Consider the following 23170-nt stretch of genomic DNA (forward strand, 5'->3'; position numbering starts at 1 on the left):
ACCTCCGAAACATCTCTGGTAACCCTTAGCTACTTTCTGGATAACTGTCGTCGACGTTTCCTGCAGGTTAGCTAAACACTCCGCCTGCGCTCCGGACCGTTCTTCAGGACATTAGGAAAGGGAATGATGTAGTGATGTGTCTGTCGCTAAAGAAACAGCTCTCGGAGCCGGCTCCCTGTTGGAGTAACCAGAGTGAGTGACACACAGACCGTACCTGCGGGCTCCTGAGCCGCTAAATGTGCACGTGCGGCACGCTAAACACACGTGCAGCTTGCCCCGATGGACCTGTAAATAAATAGTTTATAAATAAGGTAGAAATAAGTTCCTCACGCTGATAAATAATAACTAACTTCTCTGAGGACACGGTGCTAGTGCACTCTCCTACAGCACATTGACACAACTTCAATAAATGTTATGCAATATTTAGTGAACATCAATTTATTTGCGTTTATTTGTTATAAATGCCACTGTATAATTCTTGCTGTCAGTGTTTGCAAGATATTGGTATTTGGGTCTGTACTGGTTAGACTTAAATGAGTTAAACCAAGGTCTAAAGCCCTTGGGTCATAAACTATGAGCTGTAAGTATATTGGTCTTTTTATACTGGGAATCAGGAGTTATTTTAGTGATCATCTTGTTTCTTATTTATTTTTTGTCCTGATTGTGCCCTGAGCAATTTTATGACTGAATAAAAACAAATAAAATCAACATAAATAGAAAAATCGTCCTAAATAATCGTGATCTCAATTTCAGTCACCATAATCGTGATTATTATTTTTGCCAATAATAGAGCAGCCCTACCCAATCCTATCTTTAGCAGTGTGGCGTGCTGTTTCTGGAACACTCCTGAAAATTTCCACGTAGTGGCTGGTTTGGATCAACCCACTAACTACAGGGTTAACTTGTAAATAACTCATGAAAGAATAAAGTTACATTCAAACCATTGTGTTTCTTGTGAAATTCCCAATAAGTTTGATGTGTCACATGACCCTCTTCCAATTGAAAAAACCAAAGTTGGATCCAAGAAGCCAACTTCAAAATGGCCACTATGGTCACCACCCATCTTGAAAGGTTTGCCCCCTCACACATACCAATGTGCCACAAACAGGATGTTAACTCATTCACTGCCATTTGCATTTGTTTTACTGTGTGGGCTTCGGATGAGCCCCCGCACCGTGAGAACAAACATCTCAGCTCTAAAGCCGATATTTATCCGCGTACGTCACACGTCACGTGATCAGGAAGCAGAATATCCATGTGTTAGGAGATCGTTTAGGGCCGCTGCTGTAAAAAAAAGTGAGGCGTGAACCGGAAAAGCTTCTGCCGATCACAATTCAACAACGGATTATGAAAGAACGGATATCACTTGAAACACGCGGATTCTTCCTGATGTAAGAGGTGAGTCTCCGCTTTGTTTTGGTAGTTTTGGCGTCGACATCATCCTAGCGCGCAACGTTCTGTGACTCTTAAACAGTTAAAACGGTGAGAAACGCTGGCAGCGAAGGCCTTTACCGATCAGGAAACGGCTGGCAGTGAATGAGTTATCACCAACCATTCCGATTTTATTAAGGTGTCTCCATATACATGGCCCACCCTGTAAAATGGAAGAGGTAATGTGACTCTGCCGTATCTCGCCGCTGATGTCTCCAGTGCAAAGTCAGGGTCAGTCCCTTGCTGACTATCGGAGCTTCTCAGCTTATTGCGGTGTCAGCAGAGGATGGGTGGGCGTGGCCAGCTCCAGCTTCTTTTCTTAAAGTTACAGAGCCCTGTAACGGCTCTAGAGGGTACTGAAAATGTCAAGAATAAAACTGCTGAAATAGTTTTATGCTAGAGGAATTTAGTGCAGTTAAGTTCAAGAACATGTGGTCAGGACCACAGAACTATGATAACTCAAGAAAAAAAATCTAAAAATATAAATCATATGTTTCATTTAAATAACTGCATATTGACCACCACCTTTCATGCTAGAGTATTATATTAAGATTGATTTATGTTAAAAAACAAAAAAATGTTGGGATTATTGGATCAGAGTCTATTAATATCAAAGAAAGAAAAAAAATCATCTGGTAAAAATGTGTCTTTATAGATTATTTGAGACCTCAGGAAACAACATTTTGCTCAACCTGAAGCAAAAATATGATAAATAACCTGCACTTATACAGCTCTTTCCTGCGTCAGAAAACTCCAATGAGCTTTACACAACAGTCAGCCGTTCACCCATTCACAAACATATCCACACACTGATGTTTATGAGCAACACTGCAGCTACAGCGGCCCCAGGGCACACTGACAGGGTTGAGGCAACAACATTACAACAAACCCTCACAGTCTGAGTTTACACATCTGAAAGAGGGGAATCTTTCAGTCTGTAAGGGGCTTGACACACGGGAGGCGACAATCGACCGCGATCAGCGAAATTCGTCGCTGTCGCTACACACGGGAGGCGACCCGCGGCCGCGGCAAAGCCGTCTACGCTCTGTTCCATGGCGCAATCGAAACTTCCGTTGTTTTGTTTGGCTGTGTCAGGTTGGAGGAAATTAAGGATTATTTAAGCGGTTCAGAGTTAATAAAGTGGTAGATATGATGTTTCACAAGGTGCTGCTAAAGCTATGTGAAATCTTACTTCTGATTTTATTATAAAACATAATAATAATCAACTTCTCCTCCATATTTGCTCGGAGCTGTACGGATCATCCTGTCCGCTCGTTGGTCAGTGAATGAAACCTCCGTTGATTGGTCCTCGTCCGAGCGACAGCGATGAAAAGTTTAAAATGTTTCAACTTTCTGGGATCGCGTCGCTGGGTCGCCTGTGCACGACACGTGCACGAGCGCAAAATTTGACACGCACGTTTTTCGCGTTTCGCTTAGTAGGAGGGAGACCCGCGATTATCGCTTTGTCGCGCATGTCTCATTGAAAATGAATGGAGGAGAGGTGATGTCGCCTCCCGTGTGTCGAGCCCATTATGGGAGATGGGTCCTGCAGCACTTTAAGCCTGATTAATTCTCCTCCATAAGCTCAAGCACAGAGTCGTGCACACGCTTGACAGAAACGTTTTCCCTTCGGACTTCTTTGTTTCCAGGGAGTGCTGCAAAGCAATTCCTCGTCAGGACAGCAGGGGTTCAGCGCTTTTCCAGGGGTATCCTGCCAACATTGGAGTCACATCCCCAGTCAACTATAGTGTCTTTACTGCTGTGTATTGAAATTCGTATATATGTATTTCAGAAACAAAATATGTATTCCTCGTTTTCCTCCATCTCTCTATGCAGTCGCTACCTCAAACCCAAGTATAAACCCAAGAAGTATTAATCAGCAATATTACTGGAAATTTGTTGGGATGCAAAATGAGTCACACAGAGGTGTCAGGTTTTCGTTTCTACTCCACAAAGAATATTTTGGCGTGATATGTAAATAAAGAAACTTCCTGAAACCGTATTTGTTTTCTGAATTCTATGAATGCTTTCATTTTCATCCCGAAGAGGGTTGAAGGTTTCTGTGCTGGAATAAGGTCAGCGACATCCCTGCTAAACAATATTGGTTTCTGTTAGAGCGGTGTTATCGTAAAATAAAGTTTTGTGTAGTTCTACACTTCTCTGATAAAACACATGTGGTCTTGTGCCAGAGATCAGCACACAGGGTCAAAATAAATCCACCTCCTTTCAATGTGCACCTCCGCACTTTTCTGTGTTTATCCCTGTTTGAGTAGAAACACGACTGAAGTCACAGCAGAAGTTCACAACAGAGAAAGAAATAAAAAGTCTGCTCAACCTCTTAAAGAACAAAGCACAGACTCACGCCATTTCTTCTTTTTAGTGTCTCCTCTAATCACCCATGCACCAGAGTGCCTCCACAATCCCCTCGCTCCTCAGCGCTCTTCTTCCTAACTTCCTTTCAGGGTCTCACAATGAAGCCATTTGCCTCCCTCCAGGTTGCTACGATACTCTGCCAACCCAACTTCAAATGTTTCGGCTTTACTTTGAAGGTGGATTTTGAGAGGAAAACAGCTGCAGGAGAAAAGAAAAGATGCAATGACTAATTGTTTTCTCTAAATTTTGTGTTTTACTAACATTTCATTGGGATTTTGGTATCTTTCAGGGTGCCTAATGAGCTGAGGTAGACTTACCATTAGGGAAGTGCCCAGGGCCCCAAGATACTCCTAAAACACCAGACAAGCATGCAGCATGGAGCTCATTTTATAAATTTATGGTTTTGAAATTTGAATTCAGTGTGTTATACAAAAAGATTTAGTCAAATATTATTTAGAAATGCTACATTGATAAATGCAGCTTATCCCTCCCATTAGAACATTGTTCCACGACCCGGTGCTGAGGTCACTGAGGTGGTTAAAAAGCTCCTCTGTGGTAAGGCTCCAGGGGTGGATGAGATCCGCCCTGAGTTCCTTAAGGCTCTGGATGTTGTGGGGCTGTGTTGGCTGACGCGGCTCTGCAATATCGCGTGGACATCGGGGGCAGTCCCACTGGACTGGCAGACCAGGATGGTGGCCCCCTTATTTAAAAAGGGGTGTGTTCCAACTACAGGGAGATCACACTCCTGAGCCTTCCTACTAAGGTCTATTCAGGGGTTCTGGAGATGAGGGTCCGTCGGATTGTTGAACCTCAGATTCAGGAGGAGCAATGTGGTTTTTGTCCTGGCCGTGGAACACTGGACCAGCTTTATACCCTTAGGGGGATCCTGGAGGGTGCGTGGGAATTTGCCCAACAAGTCTACATGTGTTTTGTGGATTTGGAGAAGGCGTTTGACCGCATCCCTCGAGGGGCCCTGTGGGGGGTACTCCGGGAGTATGGGGTACCAGGCCCTCTGACACGGGCCGTTAGGTCCCTGTGTGACCGGTCTCAGAGCTTGGTCCGCTTTGCCGGCAGCAAGTCGGGCTCGTTCCCAGTGAGAGTTGGACTCCGCCAAGGCTGCCCTTTGTCACCGATTCTGTTCATAACCTTTAAGGACTGGATTTCTAGGCGCAGCCAAGGTGTGGAGGGCATCCGTTTTGGTGGCCTGAGGATCAGGTCTCTGCTTTTTGCAGATGATGTGGTCCTGTTGGCTTCATTAGAATGCGATCTTCAGCTTTCGCTGGAGCTGTTCGCAGCCGAGTGTGAAGCAGCTGGGATGAGAATCAGCTCCTCTAAATCTGAGACCATGGCCTTGAGTCGGAAAAGGGTAGAATTCCTTCTCCGGGTCAGGGATGAGGTCCTGCCCCGAGTGGAGGAGTTTAAGTATGTGAGGGAAAACTGGAGCGTGAGATCGATAGGAAGATCGGTGCTGCATCTGCAGTGATGCGGGCATTGTACCGGTCTGTCGTGGTGAAGAGAGAGCTGAGTCAGAAGGCGAAGCTCTCGATTTACCGGTCGATCTACGTTCCTACCCTCACCTACGGTCATGAGCTATGGGTAGTGACCGAAAGAACGAGATCGCGGAGACAAGCGGCCGAAATGAGGTTTCTCTGAAGAGTGGCTGGGCTCTCCCTTAGAGATAGGGTGAGAAGCTCAGTCATTCAGGAGGGGCTCGGAGTAGACCCGCTGCTCCTCCACATTGAGAGGAGCCAGTTAAGGTGGCTCGGGCGTCTGGTCAGGATGCCTCCTGGTCGCCTCCCTGGTGAGGTTTCCCGGGCACGTCCAACCGGGAGGAGACCTAAAGGCAGACCCAGGACACGGTGGAGGGACTATGTCTCTCACCTGGCCAGGGAATGCCTTGGGATTCCCCCGGAGAAGCTGGCCCAAGTGGCTGGGGAGAGGATAGTCTGGGCCTCTCGCCTTAGGCTACTGCCCCCGCGACCCGACTCCGGATAAGCGGATGAAAATGGATGGATGGATGGATGGATGGATATATACACACCTTGACAAGGAGCTACAGAAGATGCTTCTCATGTTGGCATTTCCAGTAAGACCTAAATGTCCCCAGTTGGCTCAAATAAAAGCAGACACCATACAAAATCACGGAAGCCTCATCATTTGTAACGCATTCATGATTTTGTCGTGGTATTTTTTTTGGCATTCATGCTCTGCAGCTCTGATAGACAACAAACATGCAAATTATACATCAGAATTTGTAGTACGATGAGGAACGGTGTAACATGGCTGTTGGAGTTAAGATGCTTTATTCCTGAGCTACTGTAGGATTTCTGGGAAACGGGGGAGAAAGCCCCACCCCTTTAGAACTCTACTGACCCGTTGCACCTATGTCACCTGATCACGTGGATCCGCCATGATGCACGTAAACAGTAGCTGCGTTTACATGTGCCAAATTTCCTCAATCTGATTGAAATGTTGGTTTATCGGAATTTCCGAATCTCTCTTCACATGGACACGAACTGAAATGATCCGATCATGCCGTGCATACATACGCACCAAGCATTTAATCCGATTAAATAGGTTGAGCATGCACAGAGTTGCCTTTCCCTGAAGAAAAATTGTAAACAAACGCCATGAAACGAAAAGAAAACTGTAAAAACAGAAATAACTATTCTTCCTGCTTTCCTGATCCATTCATTTTATTTAATATTTTTATTTAGCTCATAGAAGTTACGTTTTCTTCAGTGAATAACTGCAGATATATGCTTCGCTGCATTTTATTGTTGATTAAAATAAGGGAGGGTTATGTCTCTGCCTCTTGATCAGCTGGTCCGCGGGTCTGAAGTGACAGCTGTGCTGTTGCGCTGCTCTGCAGCACAGAGCGGGGGTGGGGGTGGGGGGGTTAGACTCATGTTTTATTACTGAGTTCTGTTGTGGCTTATTATTAATACCACGTGGCAATCAGCTGAAACTGTTGAGAAAAATCTGTTCAAACAAAATAACAGAAGATGTTCAGAAAGTTTTAGAAGCCTGTGTTCATCATTAACGAACCGCTTCTCAGGTCATCTGCGTTTACGAGCTTTTAACACGGACTTTACTGTCGTCCAGAGTATTTAACCGAGGACGTTTTCCTACCCAACATCAGCCTCCAATCAGGTCTGTAAAACCCATATTATCCTGTGTTCTTTACAAGCGCGTCTCCATCACCTGCTGCAGAAGCTGCTGCGTTCAAAGCTGACAGAAATGGGGATCCGTGCGCTGCAACCCCTGCAATAAAACTGCGTATTTCCAGTACAGATTTGAACATGTTTGTTGAATGATTTGTGCAATAATCAGATTTTAATTTTACTTCCGCAAAATGTAAGTTCTGAATTAAATATTACTGAAACGGGACGGCTTGTTGTCGTATTTAAAAGCCGCCGCTCGTTAATTACGCCGTCATTTTTGAAGTCAGGCAGTCCAAATGACAGCGGAGAGGCCCGCTCGCTGTTGCACACACACGCAGCGGGCATTATTTTACCCCAACAATCCGAATGGCTGTGTACATGCACGTCAATCGGAATGAAGAACGGAATAAACCACCTCTCTCAATCGGATTGAAATTTCAATCCGATCGGGCCGAATCGGATCAGAATATTCCGATTGACATGTTTACATGCAGAATTTTCGATCTGAATGGGCATTCAATCCGATTAAATATGCACATGTAAACGACAATTGACCGGAGGGCGAAAATGGCGACTGAGGTTGTTTTATTTTTCCAGCTTGGTTTCTACTGGTTCAAGCCCAGTTCACTTCTGGGAAGTTTTAGCACACCTAGCTGGGCTCATAGAGAGGAGTGTTTACAAAAGTTAAATGTTAGCTAGCTTATGAATGCTAGCTCACATTCTCCCTGCTGCTGTTTACTGATGTAAACAAGTCGTAGACTTTGCCAGAATTCCTCCCGCTTGATTTATAACATTATGTTATAAACGGGGTTTCACTTTACACTGGAGCTGATTTTAACTTGTATATAAGACACTATAGAAGCCCATTTATTCATAAATATGACAATCTGCTCTTCGTAATTACCATCAACATATATACTGGACAATTCGTTTCCATAGGCTCCAATTCTAAGTTTTTGTGCAAAAATGCAAGGTGGCCACCACCGCCATTTGGACCGTGTCACAGGTTCCGTCAAACCCAGACAATTACAAAAAAGGGGAAAGAGGTGGAGCTGAGGGTGGGGCTGTAAGGCTGGGATCAAATGATGACACCCGTCAAACTGAAGCGATGTAGCTACAAGCTAACCCAAAGGTAACGCGGAGGTGGGAGCTAAGCTAATGGAGATAGCTACCTAGTTACAACCGGAGTTAACTGTGCATAACACTGGAGCTTCTGAGTCAGAGATACGCCGGGCTAACCGCTGGGTAAAACCGGGTGGAACACAGAGGTCTGCTGAGAGCTCCACAAGCCGGGAGCCACGTAGCAGACAGGCGCCGCTACGATTAGAGATGCACCGAGCTGCCACTGGGGAGAACCGGGTGGAAAACATCAGTTTCCATCCAAAAGCTCCACGAGCCGGCAGCCCGCGCTGCAGACAGGCGCCGCTGCGATCAGAGATGCGCGAATCCAGCTCCACCAACATGTTATATTTTCAAAAATGCAGCGTTATGCTGCCGGGAAGAAGGCGGGAACATGCGGCAGTGCCTGGCCCCGGCTCAGGGGCCTCAGGTAGACCTTGGTTCCTCTGTTGTCCCATCACGGGGGAGGGGGATGTCCAGGAGGGGGAGAACCCAACCTTACCTGGATGTCCTATGTCTTATATAGTAGATATTCTGCTGGGGTGGGGCTGGGTTGGTTCCCTCGAACTCCGTGAGGCTCTGTGATGCTGCTGCTTTAGGCCCTGGCAAGATGGGCTGGGGTCTCCATGCCCTGGCTGGCATTTTGGCAACGGAGGTGCCTATTGGGGCCAGTGGGGGAGCTGGCTCCCTGGTGGGCTTAGGCCAACCAGCCATTCCTCTCCGTCACCACACACATTTTTCTCCTCCTGCTCCCTCACATCATCACACAAACATGCACATAGGACCTTGGGGGGTGGACAAATCAAGGGGTGCGGGTATGGACCCCATTTCTGCAATCCTGTGGCAGACTGCCCCCAAATTTTATTTGCACATTAAACACTTCCACCAACGACATTCCACGCAAACACACACTTAGGGCCTTGGGAGTGAGCACATTCAACGGCATTTGGCGGGGGGATTTTTCAGCCTCATCCCAAGTGCCGGTGCCCACTTCCAATTTTAAACTGCACTTAGACACAGAGGGCTGTGGGGGGAAGACGGGTGGTGTGGTGGCATCAGCTGGCATAGGCCAGAAGATGCCTGCACTGTCCACTTACCACAGCCATGGAATACACCTCATCAACACACAACACTAAATTGGAGCAGAGGGAGGGAGACTAGGGGTCTTAGCACACCTCTGTTGTCGCTTGGCTTCCCGGGGCTGGAGGCTAGGAGGGAGATCTGGCCATCTGGTTGGGGTCTGGGGTGGTGGGTTGCTGTGCTCGGCGTTGGGCGGGGGAGCCTGCTCATCAGCACCACAGCAGAAAGGGTCAAACTCTGGGAACCGGTGATGGTTGTACCCTTAGTGCAGCAGTACCGGGACCAGAGTGAATAGGGTGTGTATGGGGAGCATGAGTGGGTGTCTGGCATGCATTTTTGTAAGTCTTTGGTTGTATGTGTCTGTGTGAGCATGAGGGAGGGAGTGTATGACTGTGTCTGTGTATGACTGTATATGTCAGGTGGGGCCTTTGACTCCTCCCCTCTCCTGGGACTTCTTTTGCTGCTATACATCTTCGTCTAAAGCCGTGGAAGCAGGAAGTTTTTATTAGAATGAGACACTCAGCTTCACATGGTTTCCTAAAGAATCTTTCTCAGTTAAATGCCACATTTCTGTTTTGTGGTTTGTTTTGTAGGGTTTGGTAAATTGAGTACTTTAAGAGCTCAATATATATTACCTCTACCAATAAGCTGTGATACTCTATCTAAATATAGACTATCAACCCTGCCTGATCTTTATTGCGCTTTAATCAGAAGATTCTAGGATTCTTTATTTATTAGGGGATGGTACACACTTCGTTTTGATTCAGAAAACAGTCAGGTTTACAAAAGTAAGAATTTATTTTACAAACAATTCAAACATGACAAGTTAGCATTTACTGTGATGATGGAACTAAAGGTGATGTCTGGAACCTATGTGTGAATGCGATGTTGGTCAGAACTTCCGTATCTCGGAGAGCTGCGTTCTGGATGTAAAAGAGTTTGGTTTGCCTTAAGCTATGAGGTTGACTGTTATCAAAAACCCACATCAGACGCTATCTGTGTGTCTACATTACCCGTTTCCAGAGACCCTCTTGGTGGATCCGAAAGTCAGAGAGGTCGGATGACCGCTGGCACCGGAGGGCTGTAGAATACCGTGGTACCGATCTGTTCAGTCCAGAGATGTCCCGGGTCACGACAGACGGATGGAACCGAGCGTCTGGGACACTTAAAGGAACTTTACAGAGTTTTGAATTTTTATGCTCGCGATTGCCCCCTCAGGCCAAAAACATAATGGCAGCTTCAATAGTAGACTCGTGCACAAGGCGCACATGCTGTACGTGCACACCCCTTAACAAAAATACAGCTGAGACAGTCAGCTCCGTGTGTGTGTGTGTGTGTGTGTGTGTGTGTGTGTGTGTGGCCCGGAGGACAGAGGACAGGAGAGCGCGCAGCTCATCAATTAAATAATTTGGTTCTGTACCTTTCACTCCAGCACCATATATCGATGTTCAGCACAGCCGAGAAAGGTTTATGACGGGTCAGTCCTCCTGCATGCTCAGATCATTCCCTTCCCTTGCTTGAAAAATTGTTCCAAAATGAAAGTTGAACCCACATCTTTTTTATCTGTGAATTCAATGCCGTTCGGCGAGTCTCAAATAAATTTTTGGGCATCTTACTGTAAAAAAATATACCATTTATGTAAAAATTTAATTCACATAAATTACGTTCACATCAAGAATTAATCAATTTCCCTCTGGGATTAATAAAGTATTTTTGAATTGAATTGAATTGAATTGAATCCGGATCTTCTGCATGAGAGTCCAACGCCTAACTAGGTGAACTACAGTGCCAGTGACACCTTTTGTATGTGTAACTTTTACAATCTTGATGACAGCTGAAACAATGTTCAAAGAACGGTTCGGAGCGAAAATGGCTATTTTGTTGCTAATTTGCAGGAAATATCTAGAAGAAAGTTCTACAGAAAGTAGCTAAGGGTCCTCAGAAATGTAGCTAGGTTCATCACTAGGCGTTAGGAACAGCGACAAAGTCGCACTGCCTCTCTCTGCTGCTAAAGCTACGGATAGCAAATGCTACGGGCTATGCCTGAGCGTGAACGCGCATGAAGCAGCCTGCTCGACCCGAGCATCTCTCTTTTTCTGTGATTTTACAGAAAAACAGGCAATCCCAGTAAAAATGCCAGGGCTCATTCTACAGGACCAGGGCATTGCAGGAGAATGTATGAAGAAGACATTTATTATTTCTATACATGTTTTGGCTGTCAAACTTCCATAATATCCCTTTAAGGAGTCTAAACAATATCAGCTTATTCTGCAGGAACTATTTTGTTGTATCAGCTTTGCAGGTGCAAAAAGATTTTGACCACGTGTCAAAATCTTTGGTGGGTTAAAGAGGTGTTTGCTTCAGGCGGCCGGTCTGAAGTTTTTCTAGAACTGAAGAATCACCAGTGTGATCTGGTTTTAATGTTCTAACGTTATGATTGTGTAGCCAACCAAAGGCTGACAAGTTTGAGGATGTTACCAAGAATCGCAGAAACACACACCTTAATTGATCCGGAGGCTCTGATCTGGGTAAAAGGTTAATTATGTGTCTTGGACTTAACTTGACCTTATTTTGTACTTGTGTAAGTGCAAATGTCATGACCTTGTCAAGTAAACATGCTGAAACATATATCATTGAGCACAGATTAATGAAACATTTCATTATTTTAATTATTATAAGTAGCAATAAACAAACGTTTATTTAATGATTTTCTGGCTTAAGTTTTAGAAGTTCATATTTAATTTTAGAATCTTCTTTCTTCTTTGAAGCGAGGAGTTTAGATAAAAGGGTGCTCTGTGAGGGACCTTGGAAAGAACAGGATGTCAATGTTATGATTCCAGGATGTCAACAAGCAGTTCAGGATCTTATGGCTTGTTGGCAGCTAGAATATAAAATCCACCTCATAGGATTGAATTAGGTCTGGATGACCTGTAGGTCATCTGTAGGTGAAAACTGACCATTTGTGGACATTATAATTTTCTCTTCTTTTCTAATAAAACGAGTCTCCTGCAGGAGTCTTTGAATAAACGGAGAGCTATCATGTTTTAGACAGATCCCCCCCACGGGGAGGGGGATTTATCATGAGATGGAGGGAGAAATGAAGTCACACCACAAACCCTAAAGCCATATTACTGTACATTAGTGCACCGCTAAGTTCCGGTCCGCCTCAGCATCCTCTGGGATATTTCTAGCCTTTGATGAAACCCGACTGATGGTTGGCATTTGCCTTCCAACTCTGTCACCTCGTCTCTGCAGATACTCCTGCACGGCGCTGTGGTTTGGCTTCGTACTAATTAGCCCTGCAGAGATGAAGACTGAAATCTACTTTACATTTTGATAAACTGCATGTGCTAAATCAAGCAGACACAGTCTGTGAGAGTTTTAGGGTGTTTTATGCTTTTCTTTGGCACAATGTGGAGGCCCTCCCCCATCCTTACCAGACGTGATAGTATTTAACAGTTCTTGCCAAGGTGTGTGTGCCTGCCTCATCCTTCTGCCCCATCCATCTCCTTCTGCCCCTGTCTTTAATGTAATTGACCTTTTGTTCTAGCTCACAGTGAATGGGCACGGGCCAGTTCCACCATCACCCTACTCATGCCTCTCTATTTAATGTGTTCCTGCTGAGCATCATTCTTTACCCAAAAACCCCACTCTGCCAGCCACGGCCTCATTTATCTTCGAGCATGTCTATTTGCTGGGGGGAACCACCCTTTCCCGCTCTGTGCGCGCCGTGTTTTCCCCTGATTGTTATGGTGATTGGACTTTATTTGTGCCACCTCAGCTTACTTTAAACACAGCACTTTGCTCTTTTCTCATTCCTCCGTGGACTCCCTGACTTTCACAAAGTGCTGAGGCAGCCCTGCTGTCATTCAGGGCAGAAAGGGTTCAGATTTGCTTTGCTGTGACCAGACCTGTCAGGACAACGACCTGCCAGTCATTCTGATCTTTGGGCTTGACAAACTAATCCTAGTGATCTCCTTCCAGCGTCTAATTACGTCTTTTGTCAGAGGAGTGATGTTGTCTCAGCGGAACTTCATCTGGATTTAAATCCCTGGTACCTTCTCTCTTCATCACCAGCTTTTTGCCCTCGCTGTGTTGTCAAAGTCATTAAATCGTTTTTTCCTCCTCTTCCCTCCCAAATGCGCTTTTTCTTTTCTTCTTGAGCTCTAATACAGGTCTGCCAGTCTGTGATTCATATTAAAGAGAAACTTGAGCAGCCACAGCAGCTCATGTGTGACTGCTACCAATCAGAGTGCCTGCTGTTGTACAATGTGAGATTTGCTGACGCTGGAGTTTTCTCTGATTGGACTTTTTTGTAGGGGGGGAGGGGGGGGGGGCCTGCATTAATCTGCAATCTCAGCATAACCGTTGCAATCTTGTGTTAATAGGATGAGGACTGGATTATGACTTGCTGATAATATTTAGTAAGATGTACACTGAATTAACCTTTGCTTTTTTAAAATCTGGAACAAAAAATGTTTTACAAGTAAAATATTATATAGCATTGGTTCTATTGGGCACAAAGGACTGGTCATGTTATTTTAGGTTTACATGCATGAGGTCACAGAGTTGTCTCTGAGAGGTTAAAGATAATTTAGGACAATTTTAATATATTTTTGTGGAGAAATTATTATTATTTTCATTTTGACAGTTTTAGATGGCTTCCTGAATGGCCTCTGTTCAGAGAAACAGTGTTTCTGTTCTGAAGCAACTCCAACGCACAGCAGAACTCCTCCAGGCTTGTGTTATTTGTGCAAATAAAACGTTGATGCAACAGAGCGGTCGAGTTGTGTTGCTGTTAGGAGATCATAAGGAAATAATGAGTGAGACTCCTTTTAGCTACTGGTACTGACATTTATGTTAGCAAATAACCACGTAATAAGACACTGATGATGGTATAAGAATTAACTGCTATTTTGGGAGACTGAGGATATTTTTTAAATGGCAGCAACACATTTTTGGCTTAGCTGCACCTGTACCTAGGGATGGGTACCGAATTCGGTACTTTTTAAGGTACCGACCGAATTCCATAGTACCGACCGAGCACCGATTCACTTCATTTCAAATGGTGCTTAGACAGCTGCGCATGCGCAAGAGTGTTATATCGTCGGTCCCTGCGATCGAGTTGTAAACAGAGCAGCATGGGTAGAAAGAATGCACGCTAAAGCTTGGGTCCACTTCACTAAATGCAATCTAAGTGAGACATCCTCATCTTAATCTGCTCCGGTAGGTAAATAAAATGTTTAAGATAACGTTAGCTTGATTTGTTAGCTTCCGTTTCACTAATGGTGCGTTCGCTTTCTCCTCTGAACTCCAAATTTCCGACTAGAAGAACATGAACGCGCTCTAAAGTTTGGCTTCACTTTACTAAATGCGACGGGTGATTGGGTGAAGATGAAACCAATGACAACAATTTAAGTGTGCGGCATCGTTGTATAAACCGTTTAAGATAACGTTAGCTTGATATGTTAGCTTCCTATGCCACCATTGTTATCATCTAATGGTGTGTTCGCTTTCTCCTGGGAAATTCTAACTTCCCAGTAGGAAAAATCAAGTGAAAAGGACGGCAAAAGGAATGAAGATACACAGAAAATTTAGTTCACAGTAAAGATGTTTGCTTCAGTTTAATTATCAACTTATATAACTACAAGGACGATGTTAAAATACAAACAGTTGTATGCTATTTATCGTGATATTTATCAAATATGGTTATATATTGAGAAAAACATATATTTAATTATAAAAGAGAATTAAAAATATTGAACACTCAAAAGTATCGAAAATTGGTACCGGGAATTAGTACCGGATCGATTCAAATGTCAAAGGTACCCATTCCTACCCGTATCATCAGCTAATTAGTCCTGAAGGATGTAAACTAAATTTCTCTGAACACAGGCCTTTCAGGAGGTAACCTTTCTGCAGAAACACACGTTAAAATAAGTTCTTTATTCTGCACTGAATAAAGGTAATGCACCTACTGGATTTGGTATCTGACTTTATGAGGGTGGATTCATCATCACTTCTCAAAATGGTCGAATTCATGACTTTTAAAATGTTCAGTTTGTATTACGAAGTCATCTTGGACCATAAATGAGAGCAGAACCCAAATTAGTTTTGGGCCCAAAACAAAGCAACTCATAAAAACAAATAATTACAATATCAATTTGGATTTGATAGAAAATAGTAACTGAAATGAAAATAGCATCTGCCACATTTGATGAAACTACCATTATGTGAGTCAGACAATCAATGTGATGGAAAAAGTCCTCTCCCGCTTTTTCTATAGAACTATAAAAGTTATACAAGTGGTTCTGAGAAAAAAGGTTTAATACTCTCTCTCCTGGGAGCTAGACTTCCTCGTCATCTTTAAAAGTGGGATTGATCAATTTTTTATGCTTTTAATATTTCAGGCTGCTTTTGCTCTAATTTTCAATCCCGTATTTGAACATTTTCAGAGGAATGCAATTTGTTAAAGCCTGTTACCACTAACCTTAAGATCATTCAGACTTAAAAAGCCCCTAAACTCAAGGGATGAACCACAGTTGTGTGAACTCATAATCATACAAATGAAACATTATTTTTGATTTAAGTCACTGTGCTTTCTAACCCAACTACCTCCCTCACCTGTCCAAACGGAGTTGACGAGCGTTGCTCATGGTGGCTGCATGCACTGATGTGTGGAGAGTCCCCAACCCTACCCCCCCACCTAGTGGACACTTATGTAATGTCTGAAGTCTGTTGCATGTCTGTCTGAGGTGTTTTTTGCAGAGCAAAGCTGCCCTCCCTCTGGAGGGTAACTCTGAAGTGCTCTTTTTTCCTCCACCTGACCCAATCCTCATGTAAACCCTCTGATCTCTATTAAGGTAGCGCGACCCGGGTTGCTAATGACCACAATCACCAATTCTTGCCTTGTGTCTTTGTATGTATGTCCGATCTCTGAATTGTGTGTGCTGAAACTCTTAATTTCCCACTGGGATTAATGAAGTATCTTTGAATTTGAATTTGAACATTTGGACTTCATCAGCGATGTGACATGAAAATACGTTTTGTTTCATTTTAATTTAGCTGAATCTGTGGGAAAATACCACAAAGAAAGAGAACACAGTTTGACAGACAGGAAATTAAATCTTAATTAGGGATGTCCGATATTATTGGTCAATAGTGACTTAAAATGTAATAATGGAAAACCTCTGTATTTGTTTTTACTCCTTAAGTGGCCCATCATTTACATACCATTCACATATTATACATTAAACTCTTAAGACTTCATCCCCTCTCTCAAAATGCCAAATTATGACAAATCTGAGGTTTAGCTTTTGAGATATTTTAGTTGTGTTTGGCACAACTTGTGAGTAACTAGGAATTTGCCCTGTGGAGAGGATCTGCTGTCCTAGCATGTAGCTGTGTTCGGCTAACAGCTAGCAAACATCTAAAACAAACACAACAATTTTCACCCAAGGCTTGCTTTTCTTAAATGAAGATCTTTAAAAATGTTTTATCAGCATGATATACAGAAACAGAAAAAATACATCAATACAGGAGTCTTAGTGTCGCGCTTAGCAATTACCTAGCTTAGCATGTGTATGCTCACACTGCACATATTTTATCTTTAGCTATCACCCAAACATTCCCTGAACAAACTGTTCTCCAAAGAACAAACGTAAAAGGCAAAATCAGAATGTTCGTGATCCGTTTATTCTCTTGTTTCTAAATGTAAACACATCCGGAGTGGAGGAAACGGAAACTACGTAGGTTTGAGGTGTGAGCGCTCACTCAGCCGCGTTTCGCTCAGATAATATAAAAGTGATGTCTCACTTTGATCTGTTTTCAAAACCTCAAAAATGTTAACCTTTATTTATGAATTCACTTGTACTATTTATTAACTTATTAATCAAACTTTTTCCCATCAGGAACTTAATAATTATCCCTGGTCTAAAGGGGTGACAGAGTGTCAGGATTATCTCAGGGAGAGAGTCGTTCAGCTGCTGTTGGAGACAAATTAAACATGACTTTTTTTTCTGTTACTAACTTAAATTTAAGCAGTTGTCATTTTGCCTAGATAATGTTTAAAGCTTAAGCATTCATGATAGGAGATATGCAGAGGTGGGATCAAGGCACTGCTTCGCAAGTCACAAGTATTTCCAGTCAAGTCTCAAGTCAAGTCCAAGTCAAAGACAACCAAGTCGAAGTCAAGTCCAAAGTCAATGATGTGGAAGTCCAAGTCATCCAAGTCAAGTCCAAGTCCTTAACTTTGAATTTTCAAGTCATAATCAAGTAATCTGTCCAATTTAATGACAATGATAATAAATAAATTCCAGAAATAAAGCTTCTTAAAGCTTCATTTATTTACTCAAACAATCAGAAACTGACTATAAACAAAGTGCTGCTGCATTCAGCAGAACAAGATCACACCCAGAACGAAGAATGATTTATGATTTCTGTCCATGTCGTGCCACTTTTGTGCTAAAATATCAAATATGCTCAAGTCATCATCAAGTCAACAGATGCAAGTCGATTCAAGTCGCAAGTCATTGGCGTTCAAGTTTGAGTCAAGTCGTAAGTCTTTATGGATTTTATCAAGTCAAGTCAGAAGTCATTAAAATAATCACTCAAGTCTGATTCGAATCCAAGTCATGATACTCGAGTCCACACCCCCGAAGATATGTGATGTCAGCTACCTATATGATTTATTTTTTTTCCTTTTTTATCAGGGGGGACCCTGCATACATCGGTATTGGAAATGAAGTGTTAGACAATCCCTAATCAATGCAATAAGGTGATTCCCAAAGAGATGAGCTGAAGTTGGGACAACTGAAGGATGATGCAGTCTGCAAATCCTCCTTATTAAAGCCATTGCTGAACCCATGCTCTGTTTTCTTAGCTGTCCAAAGTAAATGAAGCAAAAAGAATCAAAGTCCAAAGAAAAACTTAAAAATGCTTTTGAAAGTCTTTGAAGCATTCCAGGTAAGTCAGAACATAGGGAAATGAAAGATTAAAACATTTTAATTAATATTTTAATGTTATTCTAATTTCATAGATAAACATAAATAGTTGCTACATTAGGTCACCATATGCTACAGATCAATAACCTGTGGGTGTGCAGCACTGGCTGGTTAGGAGAGAACATACATGGTTCTATTCTGAATGGGAATTAAAGATGAGAACAGCTCTTCATCTTTAATTACACTGATGCTATCAGCACCAACTCCCAATCTGCTCTAAACGAGTAACCGGCTCGATGAATCATGGCGTCTATTTGGTGTATTTAGTTAGAGATTAAATCTCCGTATGGCTTTTACATAATCCTGGCCCTCGTGTATTTCTCTTCTTCTGTATTCACCTTTTCACCTGCAGCCGAAGCACCTGCAGACATGTTAACAGCCCGTTATGTTGTGCTAGTCAAAGTTTCCTCTTTGTCAACATGCAGCCTCTTGTTACTGTTGTGCTTCAGCTGTTGCTGAGCAGCTAATATCATCTTCTCCTTTTTCTTCCTTTGCCATTCACTTTTCAGTCAACATTATTTTGTTCTAAACTCTTCTTCAAGACGCTTATATTGGAATATTCCTTAGAGTTTGACTTCGCATCTTAAATAATTTATTTGTAATTTATAAAGTTGTTACATGAAATCCTTCAACTTCACCTTGTTATGAGGATGTTGGCTTCTAAAACATAATAATGTTCTAGTTACACCATTTAAGTTCATATTTAAAGGGACATTATGGAAGTTTGACAGCCAAAACATGTATAGAAATAATAAATTTCTTCTTCATACATTCTCCTGCAATGCCCTGGTCCTGTAGAATGAGCCCTGGCAGTTTTACTGTGATTGCCTGTTTTTCTGTAAAATCACAGAAAAAGAGAGATGCTCGGGTCGAGCAGGCTGCTTCATGCTTCACGCTCAGGCATAGCCCGTAGCATTTGCTATCAGTAGCTTTAGCAGCAGAGAGAGAGGTAGTGCCAACTCAGCGACTTTGTCACTGTTCTTAACGCCTAGTGATGAACCTAGCTACATTTCTGAGGACCCTTAGCTACTTTCTGTAGAACTTTCTTCTAGATATTTCCTGCAAATCAGCAACAAAATAGCCATTTTCGCTCCGAACCGTTCTTTGGTTTGACGTTGTTTCAGCTGTCATCAAGGATATAAATGTTACAGATACGGTGAATGTTACTAGAGTGTAGCTCACCTTGTAAGATGTCTGACTCTCATGCAGAAAACCTCGGTTTGATTCTGGGTGTGAACTTAGTTCATTTAGAGTTTCTTTTTTACATTAATGGTATATTTTTTTTTACAGTAAGATGCCCAAATTTTTATTTGAGACTCACCGAACGGCATTGAATTCACAGATAAAAAAGATGTGGGTTCAACTTTCATTTTGGAACAATTTTTCAAGCAAGGGAAGGGAATGATCTGAGCATGCAGGAGGACTGACCCATGATAAACATTTGTTGGCTGTGCTGAAGAGAAAGGTACTGAACCAAATTATTTAATTAATTAGCTGCGCGTTCTCCTGTCCTCTGTTCTCCGGGCCACACACACACACACGGGACTGTCTCAGCTGTTATTTTCGTTAAGGAGTGTGCACGTACAGCATACGTGCCTCGTGCACGAGCCTACAATTGAAGCTGCTGTTACGCTTTTGGCCTGAGGGGGCAATCACGAGCATAAAAACTCAAAAGTCCGTAAAGTCCCTTTAAATAGTGAATTTCTCATTCTTTTTTTTTTATATTTAAATTGTGAATTTATCATTCTTTACGTGAGAACCGGTTGTCAAACATTTTACTCACTGATATACAGGCTGACAAACACTTATTTAATGTAAAGTGTCTGAACTGCTTCTACAGCAACACTAGTCTCTGTGTTAATGGGAGCAGTAATCACTAATAGCTTAAGCAGGTAACACAAATGTCTGGTGACACAAACAGGCTCAACTATCATGGACTGGTAATTTATCTATGAGAAATAAAAATGCTTTTTAAGGAGTTTTCGTCAGAAACTAAAGTTGCAGTCTTTGCGTCTCTCTAGATCTTTGGTATTTGCAGATCATTTCCCAACCATAGGACATTGTCTTTATAATAAAAGATTGATGCGTGTTTGGAAGTTTGCAGAAAAGTAAGGGATCTTTATTGTGCCACCTGTTGTCACTGGAGAGGCGGGCCAGCACCGGACAGCTGGCTGAGTGATGGGGGACGTGGGCCACGTGCAGCTATTGTCAGACTCGCTCCATCATTAACACGAAGACACCAGTGGTACTAAAAACCGCTGTAGTGCCATTGTGCAGACTGCATGACCAGACAAAGACATGCAGCCGTTTAACAGGCTGTTTACAAGTCTGCTATTAACTCTTAAGCACCCAAAAATAAATCTTGAGGGAAGTAATTCAGTAGTGTGCATGTGCGCATCTTTTACTTGATTCACAGATTCCTAAATGTTCTTTTTTTATTTAAAACGTGTATCTTTGTCACCAAACAGCTGCGCCTTAATGACTATAAGTGCAGATATAAGAGATCAGCTTTGAATAGAGGTAGGGGGAGGGTTCCCACATGATCACGGCCACATTTCCCTGGAAACCCAAATATTTTTACAGGTCTCCTAATGAGAGCAGCTGTGTGACCGAGCGGGGACAAAACTCCGCCTCCAATCTGATCCAAGTGCAGGAAGCAAAATCAGGTTTAAAACAGCGTTAAAGCAAAAGTTATTTACAAGAGAGAAAAAGTGTCTGGGTTGAGATTTAAGGGGTTCAACCTTCATTTTGACCTTTGCGGGGGCACTTGCTGCCTTTTTAAGATGAATATGGGTTTTGTACTCAGTCCTCCAGCCTACTGCCTTTCTCTTTCTGAGTGCTTTTCTGAGTAACCCTGAAACATTTTTATAAAGCCCTGTGATAAAAGAGGCCACAGCTGTGTGGAAACCCCAGAGAAAACACATATGCATGCATAACTGTGAAGATTAGGACTCATTTGCATCTGCCAAGCTGCAGCATGTCCAAGTGCATGTCACAGTGCCAGCTTTAACGAGCTGTGGATGTATTTATGACCTTCAGTTCACCTTTTGGCAAAATAAGCCATATGGTAGGGATGAAGGCCCCTGTAGGGTTAAATCTGGTTAAAAACAAGAATTTCTCTAGATGTGTCATGACCTTATGCCGTATGTTGTTGTGTGGCCACAGGTTCCTCTTATTACGACAACGTGAGGCCGCTGGCGTATCCGGACTCAGATGCTGTTCTCATCTGCTTCGACATCAGCCGGCCAGAGACCTTGGACAGCGTCATTAAAAAGGTCAGTGTTTCATTTCTAATGTATTTACACCTCTAAACGCCATACCCCTGCATTTAAAGTCTCTTGTGAGAAATCCTGCCCTTCCCCCCGTCTGTTCGGCATCTCGTATTGACTCAGATTTCTGTGCCAGCAGCTTTTCACTATCCCACAATAGAGCAAATCAGTGCATAGGTTGAAGCCTCTGGTTTCTGTTCCTTTCATCAGAATGTCCGTGGACACTTGACCTGCATCCTGGTAAGAAATAACAGGTCAGCGTGAAGCACGACAGGAGAGGCTGTGCAGCTGATCGAGTTCAAGTGAAATATGCAAATCAGTTGACCGTGTCGGAGTAGCTGCTCTAAAAGAAACAAACTCTCTGCGAGATTTTGGGTTTTAACCTCTGGGTTTTATGCTCAATGCTTGAGCAGATAGTGGTTGTTAAGGGGGCTAACTGAAAGCACTGGGTGCAGTAGTGGTTCAGCGTTGGTCTAGGACGAGGTTTTAGAGCCACTGGAGGAGAGTGGGACCACACATAGAGACATACCTGAGGTGACTTTACCCATGCGTTTGTCTGCATGCATGTGAGTCATGTAAAACAGTCTCTTGGTCTTTTATTGGCCCCTCATCTTGAAGCCATGTGTATTTGCCTTTGAACTGGGTTGAAGCCAGTTCCCACGACTTTCCTGCTGACGTGTTTAGTGGTCTGAAGGGAGCCGCTAAATTACCCTTAAGGTTTTTGTAGCTTTAACCCAATACATCATTATTTAACTCAACTCACACATATCTCATGAGCCTCAGTGGCTTCTGTCAACAACAGGGAGCATCGGCAGCTTCTAGCTTTAGCTTTTCCCATGAATGACATGGCAGGGGGCTGCCATGACCCCTGACCCCTAGTTGTCATCCTGGTAATCCCTGAAACTCTTTGGCGCATGGAAAACCTGTTGCACAATCCACATTCCAAATTAGACTCTTGACCTCCAAGAAACAGGAGGTCTCAGAGGTTCCTAGAGGACAGCTGGGGGAGAACAGCGATGGACTCTGAAGGTCAAAGGTCGTGTTAAGCATGAAGCATGAATGGATGCGGTGACTTTCTGCACACAGCATGCCGCAGAGTTTAGATTGAAGACCACCTTTTCTGAGAAGACCCTGAAAAAGATGCACAAAGATGCAGCAGGAATATGACCTAATCCAGAGTGATTTAGTGGTTTAGGTCTGAACCCCTCATGGGAATGCAGACAAAACAAATACATAAACGTAGGTGGTTCTGGGACTGTGACAAATACAGAAGAAATGACGATAAATTCTGTCAAAATGGCAATCAAGGGTTAAATTTGAACACAAAATTGCACCTTTTAAATCCAACAGCAACAATTTCTTTCAGCCCCTTCTCTCATCATTCTGTCTTTATAGTTTCGATTAAGAAAGACTCGGTTACCAAGGTAACATTTTAAAATGTATTTTTAGTTCAGACAGTAAAAACATTTGATTCCACTTTTGTCCAGCCGTCTGCTCGCTGTAATTTAGTACAGTGATGCTTCACAGGTCTGTTAGTTTGTTTGTTGTTTTAAAACCACTTTTGTCCTTCAGAATTTATGGAATTATGAATCTTTCAGAAGTTTGTTTCTAACATGCTGGGTACACACGTGCAGATTAAAACATATAAATGTGGGCTGCAGCCTGAGCTCGGGTTTCTGTTTTTCATGTTTTATAAAGTAAAAAAGACATTAAAGGGACTTTACGGACTTTT

The 23170-nt window shown here is 43.0% G+C and overlaps 1 protein-coding gene across 1 annotated transcript in view; it reads left to right on the forward strand.

Moving 5' to 3' along the window:
* Positions 1-23170, forward strand: part of rnd2 (Rho family GTPase 2) — a 58013-nt gene that overhangs the window by 22339 nt on the left and 12504 nt on the right. Inside the window, exon 3 of the mRNA XM_015948879.3 lies at positions 21335-21444. Coding sequence (XP_015804365.1) covers positions 21335-21444 — 110 coding nt within the window. The remainder of the gene's footprint in view (positions 1-21334; positions 21445-23170) is intronic.

This window comes from Nothobranchius furzeri, chromosome 5 (genome assembly GCF_043380555.1).
Source record: "Nothobranchius furzeri strain GRZ-AD chromosome 5, NfurGRZ-RIMD1, whole genome shotgun sequence".
Lineage (NCBI taxonomy): Eukaryota > Metazoa > Chordata > Actinopteri > Cyprinodontiformes > Nothobranchiidae > Nothobranchius > Nothobranchius furzeri.